The sequence below is a fragment of the Camelina sativa genome, chromosome 5, assembly GCF_000633955.1.
Source record: "Camelina sativa cultivar DH55 chromosome 5, Cs, whole genome shotgun sequence".
Lineage (NCBI taxonomy): Eukaryota > Viridiplantae > Streptophyta > Magnoliopsida > Brassicales > Brassicaceae > Camelina > Camelina sativa.
This window is the reverse complement of record NC_025689.1, coordinates 16074740-16085608: the sequence shown is the minus strand read 5'-3', so window position 1 is coordinate 16085608 and position 10869 is coordinate 16074740. Positions and strand designations below refer to the sequence as shown.

The window sequence follows — 10869 nt, the reverse complement described above, 5'->3', positions numbered from 1 at the left end:
TACCAGAACCCGAATGTTGCCAATCCTCAAGACCAAACTTACCCATCTGCAGTTCAAGGGAACCAGGTCCAACAAAAACCTTTTGTCCAGTACAATCAAGGATATGCACCTAAGCTGCAGTACTCTGGAAACTACAACTACCCACCTGGATTCCAACAGCATCAAGGCCAGCAGAACCAATCACAGGAAGCTGAGTTACGCGGCCTACTTCAGCAAATGATTCAGAATCAGGCTTCCGCAGCTATGGACACTGCGAAACGTTTTGCGGAGATGAGCAACAAGATAGACTCAGGGTACAATGATTTAAACGCCAAGTACGAATCGCTTAACACTAAGCTGAGGTACCTAGAAGGTCACCACAACAACCAACCAACTCCAAAGATCAACCAACTCCCAGGTAAAGCTGTTCAGAACCCTAAGGATTATGCCACTGCCCAAGCCATCTTCCTTGATGATGACTATGAGGATTACCTTACTGAGGACAGTGATGTTCAAGATGGGGAGGATATGGATCACTATGGGTTAAACGAGGCCAAGTACTATATATCCGAGTATGAACCCGAGCCTTCACCCGAGGAGACTGATCGAGTTGATGATCGAGCACTGGCCAGAGAATCACAAACTGAAGATCAACCCGAGGAGGAACTCGATGATCTACCCGATGATGGTGATCGGATGATACATCAAGTAGATGTTGAGATGAGAGATCAGCCTCAAGTACCTGTACCAAAGGAAAGAGAGCTAGAGGAGAGGTTCAATGCTGCACTTGACATTCAACTGGAGGCGCTTGCAGAGCATATGGCCAAGCGCAAAGCTCCACCACCTAAGCTTTTGCCACCACACAAACTTCAGAAGGAAGTTGCCAAGGAAGCAGCTCGGCTGGAGAATGAGATCAAGGAAGCTGTCAAGGAAATTGGGTTTGAAATTCTCAGGAGTGAAGTGTGCTTAGATCCTAAGCTGCGAATTGAGGAGAAATTGGAAGATCCTGGCTCTTTTACGACTTCGGACTTTCAAGAATTACTTGTGCGACCTTGGAGCTTCAGTTAGCATTATGCCTTTGTCAGTAGCCAACAAGATGGGATTCACCAGTTTTAAACCAAGTAATTTGTATTTGGTTCTGGCTGAGAGAACCGTGAGGCATCCGATTGGGATCCTGGAAAATCTGCCTCTCAGGGTTGGAAGAGTGGAAGTCCCTACTGACTTTATGATCCTTGACATGGATAAGAAACCAGACGATCCACTTATCCTAGGAAGACCATTCTTGGTAACATGGTGCTATGATCGAGATAAAGCAAGGCAGGATCAGAATATAGCATGGTGAGCACATCAAGATGGAGTTTGATGTGAAGAAGGGGATTAAGAGGCCAACCATTGATGTTCAAGCTTTTTCCACTAAGACAAAGCAGAGAAAAGTCAAGCATCTTGAGGAGGTCAACACTACATTTACCTTAGAACCTGGACAAAACCTGGAGAATCAGTTGAACCAGCCTGCTATTGTGGAGAGCATTTCAGAACCTCCTCCACCTGGATCCCATGCTTAAGGAGCATGAAGAGTCAAGCTTAGTGACTTAAAACAAGCTCACTTAGGAGGAAATTCCAAAGGAATATTCTGTTTTGTTTTAATATTGATTTATTTGTTTTATCTTATTTTCTATTTTTGGATATTTATAAAGAAAAAACAAAAAAGGGAAATTGAGGAACCCGAGGGTCAACCCGACACCGTACTCGACGCGCCTGATCATGTCTCTGCTCGGATGGCGAGTGGAGTCCGAATTCCACAAGCCAAGCCCACTCTCGGTGAAGCCCACCAACCAAACCCTACTCTATTTAAGGGTTTCAAACCCTACCTCCTTAGCAGCTTCGATAAGTTTCTCTCAACCCTAGAGTTTTTTGTTCTTGTTTCCATACTTTCTATTCTCTCTTAAACTCGAGTTTCATTCAATTTTCTATGGGACTAACCCTATTAACCTCGAGACTTAGCCTTTTCTTCTCAAGGATTCGAACATGGAGTCACACACGAAAACCTACCAAAGGAAGGAAGAAGATCAACCTCCGCCGCTGCTACAACCGCAGGTGATGCCGTCGAACCTCAAGAATCCCAAAGGAGAGGAAACGTTCCGCATTCCCAACCGCTGGCTGGACATTTTGCTTCCCCAACCCGATCCACCACCCGATATGTGGCTCGAGTAACCAATCGAGTAGACCACCGAGTTCGCTCACCGAGTCTGATGGCGAGTGTTGTTCGCCGATCTCCTCGACGTAGGGACCTATCTGCATCCGAGAGAACTGTTACCGATCCCATGGAGGTTGATTCTGATGCTGGTGGAGAAAAGCAAGGGGAAATCCAAACCTCTCGATCAAGGAGCAGAGCTGCGGTTGCAAGAGGGAAGAGGCCAGTTTCAGAGAAAACTGAAAGAGTAGCTGAGAGAGCAGCTGAGGAAGAGGATCGAGACTCAGAGGAGGAGAACCGTGAACGAGAAGAGGAGCAGAGAGAGAGAACACGCCAAGCCTTGCGGAGGTTGAAGCAGAAGGAAATAGAGACTCCGGCAAAACTCCTCAAGGTTTTCCGGAAGATGAGCTTTGTTGGTACCCGATATCCCCACCGTGAGACGATGAAGCAGTTGGGCATCGCTAGAGATGTTGAGTTTCTGTTCGACATGTGCCACCTGGGCCATATGATGCGAGCCCACCTTGAAGCCTATGAGGAGGAGACGGTCCACTTTCTCTCCACACTTCGGTTGCACTATTTTGAGGACCACCCGACCCTACTACCCGATGGGGGATCGGGTTCATCCCCTTCTCCGTTAGGAACAAAGAGTACCGGCTCACTTTCAAGGAGATGGAGAAGCTGTATGGCTTCAAAGCTGGTAGTGGAGAAGGAATGGAGGTTGCAAAGGAGGAAATGAGGTCCCTATGGCTGACAATAGGAGACAAGCTCCCCTACAAATCCACAAGCTCCAAATCCGCTTAAATAAGGAGCCCTGTCTTGAGGTATTTTCACAAGTCCCTTGCATGCACTCTTTTTGCTAGAAAAGAGACGGGGAATGTGAACGATCACGAGCTCCAGCTGCTGGATATTGCATTATGTGGAGTTTTGGACAATGCTAGGGATGGAACACCGCTAGTAGGAGATGTAGCGGATACTAGTATGGTGTTTGTGCTGTTGGATCAATTTCTCTACCTCAAGTCATGGGCGATGAAGAAAAGAGAAGGAGGCAGAGAGATCTCCATTGGAGGACTGGTCACACCGATCTTAGTGGCTTGCGATGTGCCCTTGAAGGGAATAGTTCATGAACCGAGATGGCTGGACGTAGACAACCTCGTGCTAGCCTAATGATATGATGCTTTTCAAGTTCGTCCATCCAACCGCCGGAGCCGCCCAAATGATCCTACCTAATGTTATATGCACCAAGGTTTGGCTGGGAGACAACATCGACTTCGCACCACCTTTGGAGGAGCTGTACAACCCGGAGGAGGAGTCCGAAGCTGAGAAGAGAGAGGAAACCGGGCAAAGACAGGGAGATAGCTCGGAAGATTTTGATTTTGAGGAGTATGTGTGCTCTCAAAAGCAACAGGTTGGAGTGAGGGAAGCCCACAAGAGGATCAGATGGCTTAAGAGGATGAACAAGTTTTTGGTGAGGAAGGTAAAAGATCTTACTGGTTCGGTAAAGACCATGGGAGGTCAGATCAAGGAGCTGCAAGACAAGGCAAGTTGTGCCTCAGCTCCTACCTCGGCACACACATCAAATTGGATGGGGAGAAGGGGACAGCTAGGATGAACTTGAGGACTACCACCTCCAGAGCCTTACCGAGCATCATCATACGAGCACCAAGCAGAGGGAGATGTCACTCGACCTGAAGCATCACGGCGAAGCCATTCAGACGCCTACACGATGCCTAACCCGATGGGATGCACGATGCCTTATCCGATGCACCCATTGAGTACACAATCGGGTGACTACTCAGAACTCTTCCCTCCGCCTTACCAGATGCCATACACGATGTCGTATACGAGGCACCCTGCGAGTGGCTATACGGGTGATCATTCTGGACCTCTTTCGCCGTACCCATCGTACTACCCGATGCCCTACCCGATGAGCTACGCGATACCACCCTCGATCAACCCCTTGGATGCTGGTCCGAGTAAGTCGTCCGTGCATATCACCGAGCTCTCTGACGAGCAACCACTAGCACCTGCTGAAGCCGGAGACGACCCTGGCTACATGTTGGCGAGTATGGAGGCTGCTGCAACCTCCTTCTTCACCAACCCATGAGGTACCAATTTCATCCGATTCTTGTAAATATCATTGCATTTAGTTTAATTCATTTTGTGTTATTCTTAGATTCTTTTTCCAACTTTTATTTACACAGGGACTGTGTAATTTAAGTTTGGGGAAGGGTCCTAGAATATATTTAACATTGTTTTTTATTTTGTTATTAAAAAATTTTGCATGCTAGTTTTATTTTTTGAGTCTGCATCTATGCGCATATAAAAAACCCAAAAAATTTGAAAAATTTACAAAAAAAAAAAAAAAAAGAGTGTTCATGTAGTTGCATTTACATATTAGGATTGAGTCTAGTTTGTTTCATATAGGATTGTTGCATATGCATCTTAGGGGACAATGATTAAAACTACCTTGTTTAAAATCAAACCTTAGGCTTAGGATTGAAGCTATAGCCCTTAACACAGTTCATTGTTGCTAGATCAATCTTTGGAAAAAAATGAAAAATCTTTGCTTAGAACCTTGTGTCTTTTGAATGCTTCCTCCACTTGTTTGAACATTGGAACATCTCTATATTATTGGATTTAATTTGAACTTTAATTGTCTTGCTTATGGAATTTGAATACTTGCTCATGGTAACTCTAAACTCGGGTTAGCACTCCATTTTACCAATCTTTTCGTTTAACCCGATTTGTTTTCCCTACCCATGAACCCAAACCTTTCTTTCAAACCTTGTTGTGAATTGTTGAGTGAGGCCTTTTTCATTGCGCTATAGGTTGTGAAACCGTGAGCGTATTGAGAACGACAAAGAACTGCCTCTTGATTTAGCTAAGTTAGAATTTGAACTAGCTAATAGATTCGGCTTTGAAAGATAGGTGGTTAGTATGTTTATTTGGGGTTGGGTTGTGGAATAATAATAAAAAAAAGTCCCTAAGGTTAGAATCAATTAGCTCTAAGTCTCTAAGTAAAAAAAAAAAAAGAGAAAAGATCTTGCTATAGTCTCCTAGAAAAAAAAAAATATATATATATATATATTAGGAGTTTAGCAAAGAAAGAAAAAAAAAAAAAAAAAAAAAAAAAAAGAGAGCTAGAACTTTAAAGTCTAAACCTTAGGGAGTAAAAAAAAAGAGTTAAAATCAAGGATGTGAGTAGTGTAATTCTAGGGGATTTGATATAATAACAAAAAAAAAAAAGAGAATGAATGAGAAAAAAGTAGATTATCAAGAGTTAAGCTTTGTATGCCCAAATTGTTCTCAATCTTAGATAGTTTTCACAACTGTCTAGCATTCCTTCTTTTGAGAGAAAACCACCCAAAGAATTTGTTTGAAACCACCTTACCAAAAAGTCTTGCCCTTGAAACTGATTGAGCTTGATTCACCTTCCATTTGCAAGAATTCGCCAAACACATAATTGAATGTGAAAGAGAGGTTCTCTATCTTTAGTTGGAGGTTGAACTAGATCGATGCATGGTAATAAGCATAGAAAAATATTTGTAAGTATGTTGATTGATCTTAGCACCATTAAACTATCTTTAAGGACTATAGCTTGAATCCTTCGCATAGCATATTAAGGTTATGAGTCCCTGTTTTCAAACCGAACCCTCCTACTTCCTTGCTAGAGGACTAGCAAGATTTAAGTTTGGGGGTCTGATAACTCTCTAATTTACATGCTTTTAGCATCCTTTTTTGTCCATATTTTGCATTGTTCATACCTCTAACTTGCATTTTTAGGTCATTAACTGTAGGAATTCACTTTTAGACAATTTAGGGTGTTGCATTTTTGCATTTGCATGTTTTGGATGAAAACAGGTGCTAAAGTGTCTAAAATGGGGAAAAACAAGGACAAACCCGAGCATGCACCCGAAGGAGCCATCAAGCTGGAAGAACAAGTCCAAACCCCAACACGATCGAGGAGGATCTAAGAGAAAGAAGAACACCCGAAGATCTACCCGAGGAGTAACCCGACCTTATCCTCGTGTACCCCATCGAGTAGACCATCGGGCAGGTCTGGGAAGCTAGGTCAAAAGGGTTTCCATATATAAACCCCTTCTCTCCTAGCTCGCAAACGAGCACACCACAGACCCTCAAACCAGAGAGCGAGAGCTTTTGTGAGAGAACTGAGCGACTCAAACACTTTTCCCTTTTGTTTTAGATTTTATTTCATAACTTTTTATCATAGATTTATATCCTGTATTCTTTCTACTCTACTCTACCGTTTATTATAATGCAATTTTCATTCTTATTTGTTGTTATGTTTCTTGTTATTATGTCCGAGTAGTGTAGTAAAGTTTCTAGGGATGGGATAGATGATTTTGTGTTCTTGATCGGTTAGGATGCCTTAGTTTGATTGTATGTGTTTGATAGATTTCCTTCTAGGTTGGTGTTCTTAATGCTGTCAACAGACCGTGAGGTTGAGATTAGATCTAGGGCGTTTTACCACCGAGAGGTGTAGATGAGATGCTTGAATCAACCAATGCTAGAGGTTTACTCACTTAGCCTAAGAGATTAGATGAGTAAGGGGTTTACTGACAATAACGAATCGGATCTTAATGCCTGCTTGGTCATGTTTCTCCAACGAGAGTTGGGTAGGGGAGTGATCAAGGTTGATTGTTTCTATCANTTTACTGACAATAACGAATCGGATCTTAATGCCTGCTTGGTCATGTTTCTCCAACGAGAGTTGGGTAGGGAAGTGATTCAAGGTTGATTGTTTCTAGTGCGAGAGTGTGTTAACAAGGTTTTAGAGATTCATTGTCTAGGAAATATTTGCTTGAGGCATGTAAGGCATCTGTATTGGTCAAGAATACTTAGGATTCGATTACCCCATCCTGAGAAGCTTTCGTATTTTAATTGCTTGCATTTTCTTTCATTACCCGATCAGGTGCACGATAATCTGCATCGAGTAATACCTCGAGTTGTTCATATCTCATTTTCTTACTCGATCACCCCACCCGATCTTGTACTCGAATGCTTGCATCGAGTGCTTAGGTCATGTGGTTTCTTGTTTATATTATTTTCTTTTATCACTTTAGGATTGTTAGAACAAAACCCTTAATTGCTTGGCTTGACTTGTACTGTTCTGATCATATCCTTCCTGCTAGCAATTAACAACCATTTGGATTGATAACCCTTTGTACTACAATTGCATAGGGAATTGATACCCTGGGTGAAAAATTGTCTATCAAGCATCTTGGTTTTAGTGAGAAGGTCGATGATGTATTTTCGTTGCATCAGATGAAGTCCTGCTGATGTTTGAATGGCTTATATATCCAAGAAATAGCTCAGATAGTCAAGGTCCTCGAGGGAGAATCTGGCCGAGAGCAAGTCGATGATCTTGGTGATAAGGGAATTTACTACCCGTGATTAAGATGTCATCCACATAGACAAGCATATAGGTAATATCTTGGCCTTGGCGATGAATAAACAGGGAAGAATCAGCAAGTGAATTAACAAAACCGATTGAGAGGAGATACTTACGCAGTTCATTGTACCATGCCCATGGTGCCTGTTTCAAGCTGTAAAGAGATTTATTTAGGCGACAGACATGATGCGGTCAATCTGGGTCAATGAAACCTGGGGGTTGTGCAACGTAGACCTCTTCCTCCAAGGTGCCTTGAAGGAAGGCATTGTTGACATCGAGCTGACGTATTGGCTAGGAGTAATGGACCACAACCTCCAGAACCGCACGGACAGTCGTTGATTTCACCACAGGACTAAACGTTTCAGTATAGTCAAGTCCTTGTTGTTGATGGAAGCCCTTAGCTACGAATCGCGCCTTATATTTGTCAACGGATCCATTGGGATTGTATTTGGTGGTGAACACCCAGCGAGAGCCAACAATGTTTTGAGAGGGATTGGGTGGAACCAGATCCCACGTGTGGAGTCGCACTAAGGCATTGATTTCAGTGCATATCGCCGGACGGAATCACAGGTCACGGAGAGCTTGAGCGACAGTTGTTGGTTCAGGAGAGTGAGTCGTACTGGCAGTGTAGGTGAGTTTTTTTGTAGGTTTGTGGATATTGTTTTTAGCACGGGTCTGCATTGGGTGATTATTCGGGTTTGGAGGATTAGGTATCGGTTGTGGTGATGGCTCCCGTACTGGAGGAGACGGGACTGGTGGTGGCGGGGAGGGAGATGGCGGTGGCGGAGTAGGGTTTGGTGGTGGTGATGGGGATTGTGTCGAGGGAGAAGATGAATTAGAGTGGGTCATGGGATTAAGAGATGTAGGTGGGCTTATTGGATGTGTTTCGGATGGATGGTGTGGGCTTGGGATTGTTAATGGGCTTGGTATTGGTAACAGGCCTGGTGTAGGTTGGGAGCCCAATAGAGTTTCAGAAATACGTACATGTGATTGTCGTGGAGACGTTGACGGAGGGTTAAGGTCAGAGCCGGGGGTGCCGGAGATGAGTGGAGGAGTGGCGATAGAGTGACCGGTACCACGGTGGCCAGTGGTACAGACGGAGAAGCCTGTTTGGCGGCTGGTGAAAGTCGTGGCGATGTGGATGCGAAAGGAAACATGTGCTCTTCAAATGTGACATGACGGGATGTATAAACTCGGCCAGTGAGCGGATCCAAACAGAGATAAGCACTTTGGTGCAGTAAATAACCAAGGAAGACACAGCGGTGGGAGCGAGCGTCAAGCTTATGAGCAGCATAAGGACGCAACCATGGGTAGCATGCACATCCAAAGATCCGAAGCTTTTGGTAATTTGGAGACTTACCAAATAATTTCTGGAAGGGAGAGAGAGACTGTAGGACAGGCTTTGGCATTCGATTGATGAGATATACCGCAACCGCAAAGGCGTAGGGCCAATATGACTTTGGCATGGAGGCGTGACCAAGTAAGGTAAGACCGGTTTCTACGATGTGGCGATGCTTGTGTTCGGAGACTCCGTTGTGCTCTGGAGTGTGTGGAGGTGTCGTGAGGTGAGAAATCCCATGAATTGCCATGAATGAACGGAGGGATATAAATTCACCGCCGTTGTCGGAGTATAGTGTATCGATCTTCTATTGGAACTGATTTTATGCGAGAGCGGTAAACGCAATAACGTATCCTTGACATGAGACTTCTGTTTGAGTAGGTAGAGCCAGGTGTATCTCGTGTAGTGATCTGCAAGGATGAGGTAGTATTTGAAATTATCAACAAAGGTAGTTGGAGAGGACCAAACATCATAGTAAAAATATTGAAGAGGTCGGTTGGAAGAGATGGTGTTTGAATAAAACGGTTGTTTGTGGGTTTTATTAATAAGACAGTCAGAACAAGACAACTCAGTGTTCAAAGACTGTGAAACAGGAAGAGAGAATTGAGAAACAACAGCTTTTAAAATATGTAAGGACGGGTGACCTAAGCGGGAATGCCATGAAGAAAGACTCGTTTTCGGTGATGGAGAAGCAAACAACGAGACAGGTGGGTGAATGGGCCACTCGTATAACTCATCTTTAGTCCTTCCTTGGAGTAACCGGACCCCGTGCTAAGATCCCTCACCTGAAAGTAAGGTGGATAAAAATGGATAGAGACTTCATTAGCGTTACATAAACGATAAACCGAAATAAGATTCTTATGAAGATTAGGCACAAATAAGACATCTTTCAAGTGTAAGGGACGAGAAGCCGTAGGGAGTGAAGTAGAACTAGAGTGCAAGATGGGGATAGTGGAGCCATCTGCAATAGTCACACCATCACTACCATGATATGGTTGATGGAGAGCGAGATTATTAAGATATGTGGTGAGATGGTGTGTGGCGCCGGAGTCAACAACCCAAGGCGTGACATTGGGAGCCATAACGAGGTTCGCACGAGGCTGCCATGGAGCATACGGAGTGGCATAGGACTGAGAGTTCAGCTGGAATTGAGAGCAGCAACGGGCACTGTGGCCATGAACACCGTAGATCTGGCAACGGCCATTGTAGGGGCGAGGACTGCGTTGGTCCTGTCGAGGACTGAATTGTTATTGTTGCCACGTCTGGTTGGAGCGAGAATTGGAGTGACCACCACGATTGTTGGAGTAGTGACCACGATTATTGCTGTTACGGTTGTACGACGCAGCATTAGTCGTGATTGGTAGGACAGTCGCAGAGGCAGAGGCAAGGAGATTGGCTTCATGAAGGATCAACTTCTCGTGAACCTCGGGGAGCGAGGGTGTTGTTTCACGACCATCGATCTGATTGACAACCTATTGGTAGTCATCAGGGAGGCCCTTCAGGAGCTTTGCTAACTGACCATCATGATCGACAACTTTGCCGAGAAGGGCTAACTTGTCATATAAGGCAACAAGGCCTTGAACATAATCATCAATGGAGCGGGTACCTTTCGTCCATTGAGTCACCTAGTTTTGGAGTTGGAGGATGTGACCACTGCTTGGTTTAGCATATGTGGTGTTGAGAGTCGACCAGATCTCGTGAGCAGTGCCGGCACGAGAGACAATAGGCTGCACAGAGGCAGAGATGGCACCAAGAAGGGCGATGTAGACAAGTTTGTCTTGACGGCGCCAGAGGGCAAACGCAGGATTGGTGGTCGGAGGAGCACCATCAGTTGCAGAGATGGTCTCGGGTGGCACCGTGACAGTAACATCGAGATAGTTGGCGAGATCATACCCATCAAACAAGGCATGGATCTGACGGCTCCACATGAGGAAGTTCGTTGCAGAG

General features: G+C 44.6%; 1 protein-coding gene across 1 annotated transcript; it reads left to right on the top strand.

Moving 5' to 3' along the window:
• LOC104789297 (glycine-rich cell wall structural protein-like) lies at window positions 3894-8652 on the top strand. The gene is made up of 2 exons (XM_010515020.1): window positions 3894-4038; window positions 8294-8652. Exons 1-2 carry the CDS (start codon window positions 3894-3896, stop codon window positions 8650-8652), a joined length of 504 nt encoding a protein of 167 aa, XP_010513322.1.

What these genes read in the sequence shown, in the direction of transcription:
- LOC104789297 (XM_010515020.1), top strand. Translation starts at nt 3,894, where the DNA reads ATGCCTAACCCGATGGGATGCACGATGCCTTATCCGATGCACCCATTG. An exon ending in CCCTGCGAGTGGCTATACGG is followed by an intron (nt 4,039 to 8,293) that starts GTGATCATTCTG and finishes TTGGAGGATTAG; the next exon opens with GTATCGGTTGTGGTGATGGC.